Source organism: Mirounga angustirostris, unplaced genomic scaffold (assembly GCF_029215605.1).
Source record: "Mirounga angustirostris isolate CCGP_5_RB_7025 unplaced genomic scaffold, mMirAng1.0.hap1 SCAF_5, whole genome shotgun sequence".
NCBI lineage: Eukaryota > Metazoa > Chordata > Mammalia > Carnivora > Phocidae > Mirounga > Mirounga angustirostris.
Window position 1 is genome coordinate 177,488,914 of NW_026991713.1, and position 21,896 is coordinate 177,510,809.

At 41.5% G+C, this 21,896-nt stretch overlaps 1 protein-coding gene across 13 annotated transcripts in view; it reads right to left on the reverse strand.

The window, feature by feature from the left end:
* Nucleotides 1-21,896, reverse strand: part of SDK1 (sidekick cell adhesion molecule 1) — an 854,344-nt gene that overhangs the window by 521,749 nt on the left and 310,699 nt on the right. The window contains exons 1-2 of one of the 13 annotated variants that reach the window (XM_064593375.1): nucleotides 3,248-3,426; nucleotides 825-1,182 (exon numbers count right to left, since the gene is read on the reverse strand). The exons of 9 other annotated variants lie outside the window; for them this stretch is intronic. In XM_064593375.1, coding sequence (XP_064449445.1) covers nucleotides 825-855 — 31 coding nt within the window. In that variant the 5' untranslated portion in view covers nucleotides 856-1,182; nucleotides 3,248-3,426. Of the gene's footprint in view, nucleotides 1-824; nucleotides 2,049-3,247; nucleotides 3,427-6,074; nucleotides 7,176-21,896 lie in introns of those variants that run through there. 3 more of the 13 variants (XM_054507721.2, XM_045875892.3, XM_054507722.2) reach the window with 3 other exon arrangements.

Here is a 21,896-nt window from a genome sequence, read left to right on the forward strand (position 1 = left end):
AGACAGAAGCGTTAATATTCAGGTCCACACAGCCCCTGACAAAAGCATGTGATCCTTATATACCTTAAATGGAACAGAGAAAAGTCTGAAAAGATCCATAAAGACAAAAATGATTGAGTTACCTCTGAAATAAGATCATCAAACTCTGACCTAGGGAAAAGTCAATGGTCTACGTGGTGCTCGATGAGGGTGTGTGTGCATGTGTGTGCATGTGTGTATGTATGTATGTATATGTGTATGCGTGTACGTGTGTGTGTGTGTGCACAGGTGTGTTTTCCCAAATAACGAACAGCAGTTCTCCCTCTCCTTGGGAAAAGTAAGTAGACATTAAGTCACAGCTTCTATGTTCTTAACAATGAACACTGTAAGACCCTGGAATGAATTCCTACAAAAAACTCTGAAATTTCCATTTTCACATACTTTTATATAGAACATAAATCAGTTATGAACAAGAGAGTCCCGTCTGTCTGGATAACACAGACTTCAGGGCCATCCAAAGGAGAGCAGTGCACGTAATGTTCTCTTAAGATAACATCACAATTGGGCGCCTGGGTGGCTCAGTTGGTTAAGCGACTGCCTTCGGCTCAGGTCATGATCCTGGAGTCCCGGGATCAAATCCCACATCGGGCTCCCTGCTCAGCGGGGAGTCTGCTTCTCCCTCTGATCCTCCTCCCTCTCATGCTCTCTGTCTCTCATTCTCTCTCTCTCAAATAAATAAAATCTTTAAAAAAAAAAAAAGATAACATCACAATTTTATGATGTAAAAGTCACTTCCCTAAATGGACTTTAAGGTTTTGATAGAATGTAAATGGATTTAACTTTACCTGTCCGACGTGGAGATAATCTTCTGCTCATCTACAAAGGGACCACAACCCACCTGCCACAGTAAAGATCATTTACTTCTGTGAGAAACCAGGGAAGCAGCAGCTCTGAAGAAGAACCCTGTCCTGTGGCTCCAGGTGCCCTACCCTGAAGAAGGGTGAGCTTGCCCTGGATTTTAACGATCTGCTCCATCATGGAAATCCTGAGTCTACTACCAGAAACTCTCTCGTGGTAGAATGGATAGGAATCAACTGCTGGTTGCAAGAGAGTCCAGCTTCAAGCTCCTCTGTGACTCTGCCAGTGAGAGAGGTCAGCCAGCATAATCGTGATCGGTTCTGGGACCTCACCCTTCTCCTCCATCTAAAGTGATAATGAATATGAGAAATAATAATCAACTCCCACTCAGCAGAGGAGCCAAGTACACCACAGACAAGGGGTGTCTAAGGCAGACGAGCCCCACACATTCTGGTAAAGTGACAATGAATGCTATTAGGCCTTGGTAATCAGCACTGTCGATCAGGCGAGGGTCCGGCGGGAAAGATTAGGAATCGCAGAGTGAATGGAGCAATCAGCTGGAGCAGGACCTTTTATTACTGAACTCGGCTTTTTCGACAGCTGAATTTCCCAAGGCGACTAATCTTTTGGTTTAAACTACTAATCTTCCTTTCAAAACTTCTTTTACATCAAATTCAAACATTTTCATGCCCCAAGCTTATGAATTCACAACTAATGGAAAGTTCTATTTTTCAAATCCCAGTGAGAAACAAAAGCACAGGGCATAATGCATCATTTGTGAACACCTATTCCGAAAAATACAGGTAGAAGATCCTTTTCTGGTAAATATAGTCATTCAAATCCCTACTGCTGGCAGGTCATTATGTACACCTACTGAAGCTGGGAGTTCAACCTCACAGTGTGTTGTGCTTTCTCATAATAGTAGTATTAATCTTTTTAAAGGCAACAGTTGTGCATTTCAAGTGTATTTCTGAGGTAAAAATGTAAATATGATCAGGTATGTTCTACTACAGTTAAATATGCAAATATGGAAAGGTCGCCCTTCAATGATGAGATCTTTTAAGATAATTCCCTTTGGACCGAGTCCACCACGTGCTTTAGAACAAGCTGATTCAAGCTGTGCTTTCTGGGACCACCTACCGAAGCCCTTGCTGGCTACAGGTGAAATGAAGGAGGAGGATGCAGCTCTATCATCAGAGCTAATTCTCAGGCTTCATTCTCCTAGCTTATCAGAAATATTTAGAAGTATTTTCCAGTGACAGACTCATCATATTCTGTGGGTCTAAAAAAAAAAAAATCAGCCAACCTCTCTGTATGTCACCTTATGTATTTCCACTACTGCCTTCTAAAATAAATGAGTATCAGAAATTTCAGGGCAAAAGGTAGCCACCGTTGAACAAATATATGTATTTTAAACATGATAAAAAATGAACATGATGACTACAAAATATACTGTGTTTCCCATATTTATACTCTCGAGCATGTCTGATGGGGCGGGACTGCAAGTTTCACCGGAAGGCAAGTTGCCACTCTGCCCTCCAGGAGCCAGGAGAGCCTTACCACCCTGCCAGTCCCCACAGAGCTCAGCACAGAAGAGGCGCAGGCAGGAGCGCAGGGTTGCTGATGTCAGCTCTGCAGCCACAAAGCCGCTCCCCCCCGCCAAGCATTCACAGGGTGTCTCCTGGCGGCTCAGCACTGGGGATACAGCTGGTCCCTGCCGTGAGAGCCACAGTCCAGGAAGTGTGATGCTGGCCAACAAGAGGCAAGAGGACAGAGGCAGGAAGCCACTGCCTGAGGGGGCCCTCGACGGGTTCACGGCCACGGATGTCCCGTGGCTAAAGTGTCTACAAGTCAGCCAGGCGAGGAGCTGAAGGGGCATCAGTGCCCAGAGAGCCCGGGCGGCCTGACTCGGGCTTCCCAGGGACCGAGGCTCCAAGGTCTCACAGAAACGTGAGGGCTCAGGTACATCTCTTACTGCTGCTCATGCTGCACAGTGGCTTTCAAAGGCATTTGAAGGCTTGTTAAAGAACCATCCCATCCGTGATGACAAATGAGATTGTTTTTAGATTACTGCACGTCTCCACCCCAATTAAAAGTGGACTTGTGCAAGCCTGTGTGTGTGTGTGTGTGTGTGTGTGCGTGCGCACGCGCGCCTGGCCTGTGAAAGGTGAGCGGGGCTGTAGGAGCATCCTGGCCGCCCTGGAGAGGCCTCTGAGGGTGAAAGATGGCCTGGTGTGGGGTGGCAGTGACTGCTAAGCTTGGTCAGGGACTTAGGGGAGCCTGAGCACACCATATGAGCAAGTACACTTCACCCCTCGCCTGAGGCTCTGTCCCATTGTCTTCTGGAGGGCACTATAATCAGAAGGGAGAAAGGAGAAAAAAGTTCCCAGTATATATTCCCAGATCTCACCATAAAGTCATCATTTTGGACTCAAAAGTTTGATCAGGAAGTGTGGGATTTTCTCTGAGTAGTGTCTGCAGTCTTCTCTTGGCATCTGGATCTGTGCATATGAAAACCCAGAAAGCAGGAGGGGCCCTCAGGTTTCCATTAAACAGTACTGAGAACAGCTTGATGATGCATTCAGTCAGGGGGAAGTCAAACTGCTTATCTGTTTTCTCTGAAATCAATGCGAATTAACAGCATCTTTAAGGGAACTCATGGGATAAACCTACCCTTCCAGTATTTTCCCCTAAGAAACCATTCAAGCTTTCAGTGAGATTAATCTACAGTGAAGCTTATGGCAGAAACATAAATGGTTGTATTTATGTACTGGTTTGATCCTGCACTATGCTAATATATTTCAGCATATAAATTAATAATAAGAAGAGAGAGAAGGATAAAAGCAATTCCCCTACTTCTCCAAACTGAAATAAGCTTCCAGCTCTCCAATATTTTATTTCAAAGTAGAATTGGACTAAATTGTCATTTCTATGGTTTGTAGTGAAAAAGTAGGACCAACCAAAATGAGAGAAGAGTTATCAGAAATAACCAACATTTTTCTTGAACATGGCACACTATTTCTTTCAAATAATCCTAAAAGTCCAATTCAAATTAAATAAAAGCCTGAAAAGTCCAAGAAAAGAAATTCAGAGGTGATTTACCTTGCCCTGCTTATATGCTTACAGTGAATTTATGCCACATATGTATTGACATCAAAAGCGGGACTCAAAAGGTACCTAAATGGTAAAGATTTAACTTTAGACCAAGAAAATTACATGGGAAAGGAACTTCTTATGGATACCAAAGTTCCAATAGATAAGGCCTATTGATTTTGGCAAAGTTACAATCTTTTGGCTTATCTCACACTTTGAGTGGATTTCTTATGCCTGCATGACTTTGTTGGTTTGCTGAGTTATGTAGCTCTTCCAAATGTTGACATATATCATTATGCTATATAAAAAATATCACACATTAATACAGCTCCATATCTCATCAGAAAAATCCCTAAATAATGGGAACTGTCCAGCTCAGGGTGGCATATACAAAATTTCCAAAATTCTAATTTTTACTTAAGAGCTCAATTTTTAGGGGTGCCTGGGTGGCTTAGTCAGTTAAGCATCCCACTCTTGATTTCGGCTCAGGTCATGATCTCAGGGTCATGGGACTGAGCCCTGTATCGGGCTTTATGCTGAGCATTGAGCCTGCTTAAGATTCTCTCTATCCCTCTCCCATTCCCCACTCATACTCTCTCTTAAAAAAAAAAAAAAAAAAAAGAGAGAGAGAAGAGAGAAAATTAATGGATCAAAAACCTGGTTTTTCAAGGAAAAAGAAGTGTAAAGCTCTAGCAAGACTGAAAGAAATAGAGAAAATACAAATCAATACCAGCAATGAAATAGGGGCTATCACTACAGATCTTGCAGTCACTAAAAAAGGAATACAATGAGTAACTTTAAACTCATTAATTTGAGAACTCAGAAATGTGAACTAATTCCCGAGAAACTATAAACTACAAAAATTCAGCCAAAATGAAATCTACAGCCTGAATAGCCCTGTAACCAATTAAAGAAATTGAATTTGTAATTAAAAAGCTTCTGAGAAAAACCTCCAGACCCAGATGGTTTCACTAAAGAATTCTATCAAACATTTAAAGAATTAACATCGACTTTACATATTCTTGTCCAAAAACCAGAAGAGAAAGAAATGTTTCCCAACTCATTTTTTGAGCCTAGTTTTTCCCTGATATAAAATCTTGGCAAAGATAATACAAAAAAGTCAATTATATACCAATATCTCTACTGAACTTAGACACAAAAATCTTCAACAAAATATTAGCAAGTCAAATACAGTAATGTATTAAGAGAATTATATGCCAAGATTGAGTGGAATGTATTCCAGGTATGCAAGGCTGGTTCAAAATTTGAAAAATCAATCAGCATAATTTACCATATCAATGAGCTAAAAAAAATCTGTGATTTATCAACTACAGCAGAAAAAGCATTCGACAAAATCCAACACCCATTCATAAAGTTAAGAAGAAAAAAAAACACTCTCACCAAATTGGGAATAGAGAGGAACTTTCTTTATAAAGAAAATCTACCAAAAATCTACATCTAATAACATCTTATTCAACAGTTAAAGACTGAATACCTTTCCCCTGAACTTGGTACCCAGTCAAGAATGTCTGTTCTCATCAGTCCTATTCAAGGTCTAGCCACTGAAATAAGGAAGAAAATAAATAAATAAAAGACATACATATTGGAAGGGAAAAATGAAATTGTCCCTATTTGTAGATGACATGATTATGTCTGTAGAAAATCCCAAAGAAGCTACACACACACACACACACACAAACACACACCCCTTCTAGAATTAATAAGTGAGTTCAACAAGGTTGTAGGATACAAAATCAACACACAAATCGATCACCTTTCTATAAACTACCAATAAGTAGAAACCAAAATTATACACACAATACCATTCATAATCACTCCAAATAAAATGAAATGCTCAGGTATAAACTTTATAAAATATATCTTTATTCTGAACATTATAAAATGCTGATCACAGAAATCAAAGGACCTAAACAAATATTTAGAGATATACCATGTTCATAGATTTGAAGACTCAACATAGTAAAGATGTCAATTCTATGCAAACAGATATATAGGGTTAATGGAATTTGTTAATACACCAGCAACATTTCTTATAGATATACACAAGATTATTCTAAAATTAATATAGAAAGGCAAAGAAACTAGAATATCTAAAACAATTTTGAAAATGAAGAAGAGAGCACCTGGGTGGCTCAGATGGTTAAACATCTGCCTTCGGCTCAGGTCATGATCTCCAGGTCCTGGGATCGAGCCCCACATCTGGCTCCCTGCTCAGGGCGGGGCGGGGGGGGTAGGCTGCTTCTCCCTCTCCCTCTGCCTCTTCCCCTGCTTGTTCTCTGCCTCTGTCTCTCTCAAATGAATTAAGAAAAAAAATCTTAAAAAAAAAAAAGTGAATAAGAAAATGAGAGGTATCAATCTTCCTGATCTTAAGACTTATTATATAGCTACGGTAAATCAAGACAATACAGTATTAATAGGAGATAAGAGGAAATCTGAATATCATTCAGTCCAGAAATTCTAACCACTGTGTAACAGAATTCCAGAAAAAGAAAACAGAGTAAAATAAAGAGGAAATTATCAAAATATTGATACACAAAATATTCCTTTAACTGAGAGACATAAGTATTCAAATTAAAGAGCCTATTAAATGCACAGCATAATGAATTTTTTAAAAATCCCCATATCAGGTTACACTGCTATGAAATTTCAGAGCATTGGGGATAAAGAGAAGATACTAAAATCTTCAAGTCATAAATAACTAGTTCACATTAAAAGATTGTAAATATGAATGTCATCTGACTTCTCAACAACATAGTCAAAGCTAGAAGTGAATGGAGCAACAGCCTCAAATTTTGAATAAATATTTGTATCCCAGAATTCAACATTCAAATTAGCAATTAAGCATGAAAAGATACGTATTATTTTCATATTAATACATATTAACACTGTCAGGGTCTCAAAAAATATTTCCCATACATGCTTTCTCATGAAACTACTAAAAGATGTACTCTACTAAAATTAGAGTATATATTAAGGATGAGAAAGAGGTGGGATTTAGGAAACAAGATACATGTTGGAGAGGAGCAAAGAGAAAGGCCAGGAGCACATCTATGTGGAATACCTAGAGCACAGGTGGGTCAGGCAAGAGCATGATGGCAGATGACTCCCAGAGCAACATCTTTAAGAACAAAGAAAAGCTGATGCATTGGGCTGGGTGGGAAAATCATAATCTTTGGAGTTGGAAAGTCTGAAAATAATTAGTAATAGGAACAAAGACAAATAGGTGGGAGGAAGTGAATTATTAACTGCAGAAAGCAAAATACTTTGAACAAGAAAGGAAATGTAATTACAAAATATTAGACAGAAAATTAGTCAAACATTTTACACCACTTTAACTAAAAATTCTGATATAATTATATTTGAAAAACAGGAGGGAAAGCAAGGATATATAAGGATGTGAAATCCTCATCTTCATAACAAAAAAACAAAAAAGGGAAAAAATGATAAAATTTGATAAATCAAGAACTAGCATTCAATGAAGAATAATTTAGGGAGGAGTGGAGCCGGGGACTTCTGAGTTTGTTTGTTTTTATTTTCCTTTATTGGCCTTCCAGTTCTGTTTGATTGTGGTAAAAATTTTAAGTGACCTAAAAATGAAATCAATTGTCACAAATAGCCTGACCTAAGCCAGTGGTTATGCTTGAAGTTTTCAACTAAAGAGTGGAGCATGCTACAATCAAGTTAGAATGACAAAAGAGGAAGGAAGGAAGGGAGGGAGGGAGGGAGGAAGGAAGGGAGGGAGGGAGGGAGGGAGGGAGGGAAAAGACTGTACGGTATTGGCAGAGAGGTAGAACTTTAAATCAAAGAAATGAATAGAGAACCTAGAAAAACCCCAACACAAGTATAGCCAACTGATTTTTGACAAAAGATGAAAAACATATTCAACAGAGGAAAGATAGAGGTGCCTGGGAGGCACAGTTGGTTAAGTATCTGACTCTTGGTTTCCGTTCCGGTTGTGATCTCGGGGTCATGAAATCAAGCCCTGTGTTCAGCAGAGTCTGCTTGAGATTCTCTCTCCCTCTCCCTCTGCCCCTCCCACTCATACACTCTCTCTCCCAAATAAATAAGTAAATCTTAAAAATAAAAAGAGGAAAGATAGTCTTTAAAACAAATGGCACCAGAGCAACCAAATATCCAGAAGATTAAAAAAAAAAAAAAAGAAGAACCTCTACCTAACCTTCTTATTTCATATAAAAATTAACTCAAATGGATCATGGGTTTAGGTGTAAAACCAGAAACTGTTAGAAAAAATATTAGAGAAAATCCTTAAAATCTACAGCTAGGCAAAGAGTCTCAGACCTGACACCAAAAGTACAATGCATTAAAAGCAACAACGACAACAACAACAAATTGAATCTTACCAAAATTTAAAACTTTGCTCTCCAAAAGTCTCTGTGAAGAGGATAAAAAGACAAGCACAGATTAGGAGAAAATATGTCCAAACCACATATCTAAAAAGGACTAGTATCTAAAATATATAAAGAACCCTCAAAAGTTAACTGTACAAAACAAATAATCTAAATAGAAAATGGACAGATGATAAACAGACATTTCACTGAAGAGGATCTATGGATGGCAAATATACACATGAAAAGATGTTCAACATCATTAATCATTAGAGAAATGCAAATTAAAACCATAATAAGTTATCAGCACATACCTATCAGAATGGCTAAATTAAAAAAAGCAGGGACAACACCAAATGCTGATGATGTAAAAACAAAAACAAAACTGGATTACTCATACACTACTGGTGGATGCATGAAGTAATACAATCATTCTAGCAAACAGTTTGGCGGTTTCTGATAAAACTAAACATGTATCTACCATACAGACCCAGCAATTGCACTCTTAGGCATTTATCCCAAAGAAATGAAGACTTCTGTTTACATAAAAACCTGTACAAGATGTTAATAGCAGCTTTAGTCATAACAGGCAAAAACTGGATAGAACCCAGATGTCCCTGAAAGGTTAATAGTTGTACAAACTATAGGACATCCAAACCATAGCACACCACTAGGTAATACAAAAGAACAAACTACTGATACACACAACAACCTCGATGAATCTCCAAAGAATTCTGCTGAGTGAAAAATACAATCTAATCCCAAAGGTCACATACAATAGGATTCCTTTTATATAACACTGCTGAAATGACAAAATCACAGAAATGGAGAACAGACTGGGGGTTGCAAGGGCCAGAAATGGGGGCGGGGTGGGGGTGGAGGACACTGGAAGGGCAACATAAGGGATTCTCTATGTTGACTGCATGGATGTCAGTTGCCTGGTTGCAATCAATAATTGTTCAAGATATTTCCATTGGGGAAAACTGAGTAAAGGGCACAGAGGTACACAGGATCTCTTTGTATTAGTTCTAATAACTCCTTTGAATGTATGAGTACCTTTAAAAAAAAAAGTTTAATTAAAACAAATGCACTGTGAAGTACATTGCCAACGAAGGAATACGAAAGCCATGAAGTGGAAGAAAATATTCTGGGGGTTACATTGATCTTGAAAAAAACTTGTATCCAAATTATATAAAAATGCCCACAACTCAATGATTAAGATGAAAAGAACACATTAGTAAAAGGAGCAAAAAGGCTTGAACGTGAACTTCACAAAGGAAGATATACAAATAGCTACCAAGCACATAGGAAGTGCTTAACATCATTTGCCACTATGGACTATCTGGCTCAGTGGAAAAGGGCAAACAACACTACATGTCGGCAAATGTGTGTTGCCATGGCAACTCTCCCCTGTCACTGGCAAAGACTGCATAAATGGTACAACCACTTGGGGGAAAGGTTTGGCAATTTCTTATAAAATTAAACCAATATCTACCCGATGACCCAGAAGTTCTAGGCCTAGATATTTCTTCAAGAGATATGTCTTGAAGAAAGCACACATCCACACAAATAAGTTTACATGAATAGTCATAGTAGCATTAGTTATAATACCCTAAACTGAAAACAACAGAGATGTACATCAATAAAAATGAACAAACTGATAAACTCAACACGATGGAGGAATTTCAGGCATCAGGCTGGGTCAAAGAAGCCAGACATAAAACTGCCCGTGTTACATGAAATTCAAGCACAGGCAAAATTAATCTCTGTGAAAAGAAATCAGAAAAACGGCTGCCTACAGGGACAGAGATTGATTGGAATGGGCATGCATGAGGAAATCTGCTGGAGTGACAGAGACGTTCTCCATCTGGACTGAGGTGGTAGCTGCATGAGTCTATACGTTTGTCAAAACTCATCGAATTGTACCCTTAATATCTGTGAATTTCACCACTTATAAACTTTCCCTCAGTTAAAAGTCCTTACGGCATACATCTATCCACCCTTCAGGATGGAGACACACTTGCCTCAGCCCCTGGCTCACACCGCTTTAGGGCAGTAACTTTGTCCACTCGGGGGGTCACCGGCACCTTAGAACACAAGCTCCTGTGCGCCACCGTGCCAACAAGCTTGCTGTCTGTTACTGAGCTTTTTTTTTTTTTTTTTTTAAAGATTTTATTTATTTATTTGAGACAGAATGAGAAAGACAGAGAGCACATGAGAGGGGGGAGGGTCAGAGGGAGGAGCAGACTCCCTGCAGAGCAGGGAGCCCGATGCGGGACTCGACCCCGGGACTCCAGGATCATGACCTGAGCCGAAGGCAGGCAGTCGCTTAACCAACTGAGCCACCCAGGCGCCCTTGTTACTGAGCTTTTAACCCTCCTAGTACCATTTAACTCTTCATGTGCATCTTATCTCCCGATCAGACGAGGAGCCAAAAAGGTTATAGTTCCTGTTCCTAGTACTAGTGCTACTATCTAACAATTACTGAGCATTTACTGCATACCCAGGAAGAAATGTTTTAATAAACAAAATCTCAGGTGTTCCCCCAACAACTGCATCAGATAGAGGTCATACTTTATGCCCATTACACAAATGAAAAAACTGAGAAAGAGATTAGGCACCTTGTTCAAGACCACAGAGACAGTAAATGGTAGAGTATCACGGTCAAACCTCTTTGCCTAATTCATTCCATGAAAATGCACTCTGCCCACTGGCCCTCTGGTTCAGAATGTAAACTAAAAATGAATAGAAACACAATTACATGACAAAATATTAACATCAGTGTTGGTGAGTTTTATATCAGAGGGAGTGATTCATGTTTCTGTTTCAAAAACCAGAAAATATGCACCAAATAAGCCTCTTACCCAAGATCAAGCTATGTGCAGATAAGCACTATTAGAAAAGCCATCAGAGATAATCAGTGCCATAGCCACAGATTTCGTGCCAGTAACATTCAACGGACAGGGTAAATTGAGGTATAAAAATGAATATATATAATTTCCTATAAGCAAAGTTACATAAACTCACCAATGCTACAGAAAAACCACCGTTAAGTGGCCAGCTGAATAGCTTACATAATTCAGTCAAGATGGGGGAAAAAAAAAAAACTTTAAGGGAGAAAAATGGCCAACATTTGACTTCAATCTTCTAAGAGTTGCTGAGAACAAACTGGAACTCACAGTGTGGCAACAAAGGCATTTTCCACGTTACCCAATTTAATTTGTAAAAACTGAAACACAAAAGCGGGGCGCCTGGGTGGCTCAGTTGGTTAAGCGACTGCCTTCGGCTCAGGTCATGATCCTGGAGTCCTGGGATCAAGTCCCGCATCGGGCTCCCTGCTCGGCGGGGAGCCTGCTTCTCCCTCTAACCCTCCCCCCGTCATGTACTCTCTCTCTCTCTCTCTCATTCTCGCTCTCTCAAATAAATAAATCTTAAAAAAAAAAAAAAAAACAAGAACACAAAAGCAAGTAGAGATGAAATCAAACAAAATGATCTCTCTACACATAAACCTATTAGGAAATGATTAAACTCCACACACTAATGATGACTTAGCTTTAGCTAGAGCTTAAGTTTTCTAACTGTTAATGAGATGCAGATAGGACTCTTTACGTATGCTTGACTCAGAAACTATCTTCACTCTTGTCATGGTTGCAAACTTTATAAAAGCAGAGGCTGATATCTCTTATATCCCTACTATCTCTAAACCAATAAGCCAGTTTTCATATAGTCAATAGTATATTTAGGCTAATAAGCACATGAAAAATATTCAACATCGGTCATTAGAAAAATCAATATTACAATGAGATAACGCATCCCAAACCACCCACACGAAGGTCTATCATCAAAAAGACACTAACAGGTGCCGGCAAAGATATGGAGAAACTGAAATCCTCATAGGTTGCTGGTGGGAATATAAGGTGCAAATAGTCTGCCAGTTCCTCAAAATGTTAAAACAGAGTTACCATATGACCCATTAATTCCACTCCTGGGTATATGTCCAAGAGGAATGAAATGTGTGGGTTATGTCCACACAAAAATTTGTACATGAATGGTCATGGCAGCATTATTCCTAAGAGCCAAAAAGCGGAAGCAACTCAAATGTCTGTCAAGTGATGACTAGATAAACAACATGTGGTAAATACCTATGCGATGTAATATTATTCAACAATCAAAAGGAATTAAATACACAACCCATCCATGCTGCAACATGGATGAGCCTTGGAAACATGTGGAATGGAAGCAGCCAGTCACAAAGGACCATGTGTTGTGTGACTGCATTGACAGGAATGTCCAGAATAGGCAAATCCACACAAAGTAGATGGGTGGTTACTTGGCAGACAGGGAAGGACAGCAAGGAGGGAGTGCGGATGGGCCTCTAGTAGATGATTTGGGGATGTTCTAAAATTAGAATATGGAAATGTTGGCACAACTCTAAACATATTAAGAATCTTGAGTTGAAACTTTAAACAGATGGACTTTATGGCTATAAATTCTATCTCAATAAAGCTGTTAAAAGAGTGTATTTAGGAAACAATAGTAGCTATTTGTGCTAAGCATGGTAAGTACTATTATTTTTACTCTCTTACATGAGGAAATTGAGGCACAGAAGGGTCAAGGAAATTTGTCCAGAGGTACACAGCTGAGAAGTGGCAGAGCCAGACTTGTGCCCAGGGAACCTGTCCGCAAAGTTTATTCTCTCGCCCACTGTGCTGTGTGTGCTCTTAAAAAGAGCCAACCTTCTGGGTATCAGCTGTGGCCAGTGAGAAGGAGAAGGGCAGGGAGACTGGAGGGGACACAGGAGAAATGACAAGAGAAACAGGGAAGGACAGTTGCCTTAAATTTGTACGTACATTCTTGAAAGCCAAAAGGCTCTCCCCAGTAGCTAGGGGTACCCTCTTTTGGATCAAGTCCTTAGACAATAATCATGGTCCAAACAAGCAGAATTATACAAAGATGAGCTAAGTCCTTTCAGAGCCAGCAAGGTCTCCAACTAAAGCAAAATGTCAGGAAAGGTGGGAAGGGATAGCCCACGTGGAAGTGCTCTACACTGAGCCCAACTCCTATACACTAAAAAGGAGGCCAGGGTCGGCAGCCAAGCATAGAAATCAGTGAAGGCCAGGGCCCCTGATGGAAGCCCTGATGCTGAGAGAAGCAGCTTTACTGCCTAAGAACGTTCTTAAGGTCAATAAATAAGCCTAAAGATGAGTAAGACTTCTTAAAACAGTACCTAAACCCTAGCTTGTTGTCACAGATACTAACTCAACTCAAATACTCTCCCCCACAAGTCAATGGAGGCAGGCTCTCTTCTGCACCTAAGTTCCAGTGGCAACACTAATTTTCATAGGAGTCAACAACGTTTTTACAGAAGAGCTCTCTTCTCCTAGGTACATGTCCCAGCTCCTCGTAAGCCTGTGGAGGGAAGTGGGGCAGGAGGGCACGGACTCCAGATTACTTATCCCCAACTGGCTCCTTTCCACCTTCACCCCAAGGATAGTAACAAGCAATGCAATAAAAACCCTAGCCATACCAGTTAGCACTTCAAAACCATGCAGCAAACATAGACTTTCAAATTGTCATATAAAATGTTAAAGATGTGGCAAGCTAAGCCCTTTCTGGATTTGTGATTTGGCCAAGTTTCTCTTTGTCTAAAGAGGTGACATTTACCCAAACAGGGCTCCCACAGCAGGAGTCCCCAAGCTCCTTCGGCCTGCTGTGCATTACACAATGGCCATGTAAAGGAAAGTCCGGTGGCAGTTCAGAAAGGAAACAGAACACCAAGATAAGTAAACAGAGGATAAAACCCAGCTCAGGGAAAAATAAATAAATAATTTGCACCGGGCAGAATTCATCAGCAGCAATACACAAACTGCATCATTAAAATGACCAGGAGGTAGGCAGAAAGAAAAGGGCAGTAGGTGAAGTTATAATTATCTGGACTATTAAAAGACTTAAAATAGATGCAGTTTCTCAAATTTGCAAGTCTTGAACCTTGAGTGCTCCTTCTCATTCTGCAAGGATTCTGTTATGCTGAGATGTTTGGATGTAAGGGGGAGTGGGGAATGGCAATTATATTTTTAAATGGCGTGTAATCTTTTTACCATAGATAGCGGGCATTTTATAGTAAGACATCATTTTCATTTCAAACCGTTGGGTGATTCTTATAATGACTTGAGGAGCTCTAAGGAAATAAAGTGCCAGCAGGCGGTCAGTCAAATACTAAGAAATTCCTCACTCCACAGGCAGTAATCAGGTTGAAATACTTCCTCCATTACTTCCAAAAATAGAGCAGATAGTGATACACAGGCCTTCCCAGCTTCAAAACTATGATTTCAACAAATGGTAAAAATATATTCATTTGTTTTTGTACGGAACCATCAATAGCCTTATTTGTAATCTGTATCAGGGCATCTAAGAAAAGTAGCTTTTTGGGGAAATTTATTTAAATCTTTGCCTCTCAAACTTTAGACCCCATCTAAGGCTGACTATATCTGATCCTGATACACCCACAAAAATTTAAGAATCACCAATTTAAAGGTTTTCCTCTCTTTGGGCAAATTTTGCAAGCATCTTAAAAATAAGCCTCATGTTTGAAATACAATAAGAAACGGCATATGTGCATCCTAGTATGTCCATGTGCACACACACACCGAAATGAGTTCAAAGATTTTGGACAATTCCAGTAGCGGTGGCCCCAACATGACCATTAGCCCTTTTCCACCCATCAATGCACAGCGGGCCCACAGCAAATTCTATCAAGAAATACACCAAAGGCCCTTGGTGCGTGTTCTTTCAAAGGAGAAAGCCCCAGCCATTACTGTGATTGTTTTTCTGAATGTCAGTGTGAGCAGCCCGGACAAGATATTTCTTTAATTTTATGACTTTCACAATGTACCCAATGCCAAGGCCTCTGGGCAGACACACAAAGGACATCCAGAAAGGAATTAATAATGGGAAGGCCTCCCTTAGGTGGCCAGTGATCCTTCCCACGTCAATCAGATGAAAGTACTGAATTAACAGCTAGGTCCTGCCATACCCTGCAGGCTCATAACAGTTTTAAAAGGGTCTACTGGGAGGTTTCAGAAACTTGGGTCCTGGCACTCAATATTATGATGCTGCAACAGGGAAAGGTAATCCTTACAGTAACTGCCCTCTAAACATAAAAACTTGAGAGATAAAGGTCAGCACTTTAAATTGCCTGTAAGTTGATCTGAGCTGCCTGCCTCGCTAGAGTACGACTCTAAAGTCAAGATGCTCAACTGTAGAGCTTCGTCTATAAAGATGTAACCAAATATAATTAAAGAGTGATTATAATATAAACAATGGTTCTTAACTCTGATGCACATTAGAAACTCCAGGGGAGTTTTAAAAAATGCTGCTAGCCAGGCTCTACCCCAGGCCAATTAAATCTGAATGTCTGGGAGTGAGGCCCCAGCATCAGTATTTTTCAAGTCTCCCTTGTGATTTCAATGTGCAGCTGAGGTTGGGGACCCCCGAGAGGAACTGAAGGATATCACACAGTTAGGTGAAACTAGCAATCTTCCCTAAAATATGTTGACTTTCGATTGTAAATAATAGAACTCTGCTGCATAAAGCAAGAAATTGCTATGATTTAGTGATTTCAAACTAAGTATTCATTTTTTAAAAGCTACACAGCATATTTTACATTGTCAATTCATTCTTTGGTATAGTTTACCTAATTAAATTTGTTATGTAATTTTAAAATAATGAGTCTTTGTTCCACAGAGTTTGATTTTCCAGTTTATCCATAATCTGCGCTCTTGTATTTCGACTGCAGCATTATCCGTTCACACTTTAATCAAAAGAAAGGCAAAGGACATGGAAACAGGAAAGGAGGTAAAAATTCTAAACGTATTTCTTTACTTCACACCAACTAGAATTCATGAAAGACCATGTATGTTACTACTTCAAATCCACTGAAGTTCAACTTTTACCTACAAGTGCCCATAACAGGTGAAGAAACTGGACAGGCACCCCAAAGGTCTGGGAGTACAGCCGGAAGCCACCTGCTGTAAGTGACGCATTTCAATTTCAGCTTCAACTTTACAAACCCACCACAGTTCACCCTCTAGCCCTAACATAGTTGTATTTACACTGACCTGAAAGCCAACGTTCCACTCATTACCACTTTTGTGTATATCCTAACACAGCGCCACATAACAAGCTCAAGTAGCACACAATTCTGGCTAAGTAGAGACTGTGATGAGCACAAATACTGAGAGTTTGAATAACCAAAAGATTCCATTTATCCATACTTTTCGCAGGGCTCAAATAGTATTATTTTAGGATTATTCATTTAGTATTACTTTATTTTTTAAGACATTATTATGTAAGTAATATCACAGTGTCCTCAAAATTGACTGATTGGTTGGACTGAGACAGAGAGTGAGCAGTGAGGATGGGGAGAGGGAAAGGGAAAAGCAGACTCTCTGCTGAGCATGGAGCCCTACACAGGGCTCAATCTCACAACCCCAATATTATGATCTGAGCTGAAATCAAGAGTCGGACACTTAACCGACTGAGCCACCCAGGCGCCCTATATATCACAGTGTCTCCAAAAAATAGTAGTCACAGCGGCCAACACTAATAATAAATGTAAAAACGGACGGAAGACATTCAGGCTATGGAGACAGTGCTGATGAGCAGGATGAGTCTGAGCCCTTATGGCAAAGGACCCACACACCTGTGCAAGCAAGTTTTGTTATCCCTGTGGGTCTCAGTTTGCACACCTATAAAAGGGGGATAATAATGTCCACCCCCACAGAGTGCCAAGAACTGCATGAAATAGTGTCTGCACAACAGCTGTGAGCTAATATCAATACAAATTAATTCCTGCCTCTCACATCTGATTCAATGTCTCATGTCAAGAAACTAAAATCCCAAACGAAAAGGAAGTGTCTCTTGTAGTAAATGACAACTTCAAAATAATTTTTGACAAGCAGAAGCCATGTGAAAACAACTATGAAGAGAAAGGAGAGCAAATCAAATGAACATTTTGGCTCTTCTATTTCTTTTATTTGGATAATCCAAAAAGAGTAACCCAAAGTAGCACTGCTTTTTTTCTCAAGTTTCTCACATCTAATAAATTACTTTATTCCAGAATGCAGCAAGAAGAAACTAAAAATCAACCCAATACAGATGTTGATAAAACCCAACCTCTTTAAAATGAGTAATTCAATCAGTGAGGTATCCAAAAGGTCTCACTAAATCTTGTGCACATCTTTCTTCAACTTAACATGAAGCCACTGACTGAAGCGATTTCCATCACCTCCACAATGAATCTGGGAGCACACCCTCAGGACCCCAAGACCCGGCACCCATCCAGCACATTCATCATCCTCACACAAGTCACAGAAGAAAAACTAAATGCTTCCAGCCAGGCTCTTCTAGAAGTGATTTTCTTAGCCAGAAGCTTTTTCTGTATGTTCTTCTGTTTTTGGTTTTTATTTCCCAACCTGCTATATAGCCTGCAAAACTGTTCAGTATAGAATGCAGTCATTAGTATATTACTGAAATAATGCTTTGATTTACACAAATCTACTAAGTATCTGCAGACTAAAAGAAATACTGCTAAAAGTATGGTGTTATTGATCTGACATAAACCCTAGAGCTGGGCTCTTCACCAAGTCACTCTCTACCTAAAATAACAGCAATACTTCTCTTTAAGAAACCTTGTATTTGACCAACAAATCAGATTGTGACAAGTCACTTAACTTCTCTGTAACAGCTTCCTTTTCTGTAAAATGTGAAAAACAGAGTAAAGGACTCTTGGAGTCCCAAAAGATTCACCTACGGTCCCTTTAAGTGCTCTATGTCCCTGGTACATATGAAGTAAGATTCAATTTGCAAAGAATTGATTTACCCATAGCTTTTCAAGAGCAATTCTGTATTGGCACAGACATAAATTTATTGATCAATGAGCCATCCAACACATTTTTACTGAACATTTAGTACATGGGAAGTACTGTGTCAGCTACCAAGAATGCAAAGGAGAAGACAGGGTCCCTGCCCTGGAGGAGCTTACAACTTGGACAAGGAGATTTGATGAAACATGGAAAGCTAGCTAACAATCCCAAGAGAGGTCATGGAGCATTGTGATGGTTCATTTTATGTGTCAATGGGACTGGGCCAAAGAATGTCAGATAGCTGGTTAAACATTATTTCTGGATGTGCCTGTGAGGGTGTTTTAGAAGAGATTAGCATTTGAATTGATAGACTGAGTAAAGCAGATGGCCCTTCTCATCATCCGTGGAGACCATGCAATCCACTGAGGGCCTGAATAGAACAGAAAGGCGGAGGGAAGTTGGATTGCCTTGCCTCTGACTGATGAGCTGGGACACTGATCTTCTCCTGTCAGTGGTCCTGGCTCTCCAGCCTGCAGATTCGGGCTAGAATTGGGCTCTGGGCCTTCAAACTAAGTACACCAGCTTTCCTGGGTCTCCAGCTTGCTTCCTGCGACTTCTCAGCCTCCACAATCATGTGAGCCAATACTTAAAATCAGTATCTCCCTTCGTCTCAGATAGATACATGCTGTTGGTTCTGTCTCTCTGAAGAGCCCTGACCAACAGCAGTAGCAAATGTTGAAAGTCTCAAACCCTCTAGCCCTCTGACTGCTGATCCCTGCCCCCTTCTTCCTCCACTCCCGTGAGTGTTAGGACTTAGCTATTGTGTCTGGACCCATAACCAGCCCTTTCGACAAGACTTCACATACACCCAAGCATCCCTCCCTGACCGACCCTTGGTCCGAGCCCACCATGTCAATCCCCAAACCTCTGCACTGTGCCCACTGCCCTCTCTTCCTCCTCCGCCTCCTCCACCCAGCAATCATGCTGACTGCTTCACTGCGGGGCTCACCAACCTTCCATGGACCCTCACTGCTTTAAAGAAAACCTCTTTCGGAGTCCTTATCACGTCGGCTCTCACTCCTCCGGCATGTCACCTCTGCACAAGTGGCAGCGTCTCTGTCCCCACGGAGTGCTTTCTCCTTGTCTGCACAAACATTAAGAAATGCCCCATGACGTCCAGATGACAGTTAAGGCCACTCTGTCCTTGGACAGTGGAATAAAATCGCTTCTGTTGTCCTTTCCCACATACTGTGGGAAGTCCAGAGCCCCGCTCACTTTCGCTGCTAATCACCAGAGATGCATTCTCAGGGCCACATCACCTGGCCACACTTGCCCGGCTGGCCCCATGGCTGGGCTCTTCTGCTGGTCCATGCTGACCCAGTAGAACTTAGCCCCCCGGTCTCCTTTTCTTGGCATGACTTAAATTCTTCCTCTTCACTCTCTCCTGCCAAAGACACTCATCTGTGAGTGGCCACACTTAAAGTCAGGACAACTGAGCAGTGGCTCCACCCTCTCTCCCTAACAATCCCATACATCTCGGCCTCTCTGCTCTCCCAGGCCAGTCCACCCCCGAAGTAAACCCCCTCACTTTGTAAAGCACAGCAACTGAGCTCTCTCCCCCCACCCACCCCCACCCACTCCTGATCCACACGTGCATACTCAGCAAAGAGCCATACGGTCTGTCTCCTTTGGCAACACAGGACTGGCAGAGGCCCTGAGATGTGAGTCTTCCTTGTAATCCCTCTGCCACCAGGCTTGGAAGGTAGAAGAAATGGGTTATTTCCCCACTGACAAAAGCCATAGCACATCTTTAGAGGCGAAAGTGGTTAAGCCTGTTCTACCATTAGGTTCTTCCTGTCTCATCTCCCCAACCCTTTCCTCACCCCGGCCGCACCTTCTACTCCCTCCCTCCCTCCACCACCAAGCTTCAAATCTTAGTGCCACCACAGCAGCACCCGCTGTCCCGCCCGAACTCTCCAGTGACCATGTGCTTAACGCCACCCCCTTCCTTATGCAACCTGCTCCTCCGTGTGCTCAGGGCACCGCTCCTGCTTCTGTCATCGGTCCTCGTTCTATCCAGAGCTGCCCCTCCTCTCTTCCTGGGACGACATGTTGCTATCGCTCATCTTTGTCTACTCACTCCCCACCCCGTGCAGTCTATATTACCATCCTTTCAGCCATCTGCAAGAGACCTCCCCCCAAATCTTTACCTCCGGCTCCTCTATTCCCAGTCCTCATTCACCTCATCAACTACCTACTGGGCATTTCCTCTCCTTCTTGTTCTCCCTATTGTCTGTCTGGACTACTGGGAAGCCGGTCATCCTGGCTGTACAAACTTTAGAAACTTCTCCATCATCAACCATGTCAGATTAGCATTGGTACCTCCCGGGAGGGTGAGGGGCAGGGTATCCGACTCCACACCAGGGTTCTAGCCATAAACTGTGGGCACGTACCCTTCATTCCAACAAGACTGGATCTCTCAACTGCTCCACAGGCCCCCAGGCTTTCCTCTGCTGGTAACGTTCCCTCCACCGCAAATGCCCGCCACCTCCCATCCATCGGCAAATCAACCTGTCACAGACACTGCCTTCCATGCACCAGTTCCTCGGGTGGTCTTCCCCCGAGCCATCCTCTGCATGCCAACCTCTCAAAGGGCATGTTGGACTCTCTGCCTCTTATTTAGTACTTGTTTTATTCTCCTTATCGAAGTTTAGAGGCTCCAAGGCCGGAGATAATAGGTTATTCATTTCTGTATCTCAAGGAGACCCCCAAGTAGAGGGTCTTGCATGTAAGAGCTGCTCAGTGATACAGAAATAAGTGCTATGAACTGGATAGAAACAACCTCTCAAATACACGTGTGCATTCCAATGTTAGCTCCTCACATATTTCTAGTGATGGATTGCTGACTCTCCTTGTGTTTTAATACTGTTCTAAACAGAATCTGATTTCAAGGTAAATAAAATATTCTTTACAACTCAGTCACCTTTAAGAGCAATTTGGCACTGGAATAAGAAAGTTTCTAAACGGTAACATAATAAACTGAAAATTTGTTTACTAAGAAAGCAGTTTACTCCCGGAAAGATGGAGAATGTTATTTTAGAGCAAGAACTGCCAAATTTACATACTCTCAAGCATAAATGATAATCCTCATTAGTCTGAGAGCTGTAAACAAGGTCCTGCTGATATACGGCCCACTTGGCTACAGCCAGGGCCTAAATGTAAGAAGCAACCAGAGGCTTGAAAAGTGTTTACACCAATCTGTCCACAGTCTCCAGTTTGCTTTATCAAAATGCTTTACTCCCCCCCACTTCTGCTCCCACCCCCATCGTCCTTTAGGCCTGGGCCTGAGTCACAGAAGGGAAGACCTTGGGACACAAGTCTGTCGTGGGCTTGTGAACTCCTAGATGTACACCCATTACCTGTGTGATTCGTTTATTACCCACCACAGTCCTCCCCTGTACGCAGAGTTTCCCCTCCATGGCACCCTGAGGCCCCAAGTAACAAAGCCACCGACCACAGAGCTGAGTGGAGACAAGACACTGGCACGCAAGTCCATTACTTTCATGAAGCCCCCTTTTGGTGAGAACAGTAATGCCAACTACAGGGAAAATATCCAAGGTGCATGCAGAAAGGGGGATGGAAGGCAGGGAGAGACCCCTTGGCGCCTCTTCAGCGTCACAAGGTAGAGGCTGCCTCTCACAAATGTTTCTTCTTCTGATCGTCCCGACAGCTTCAG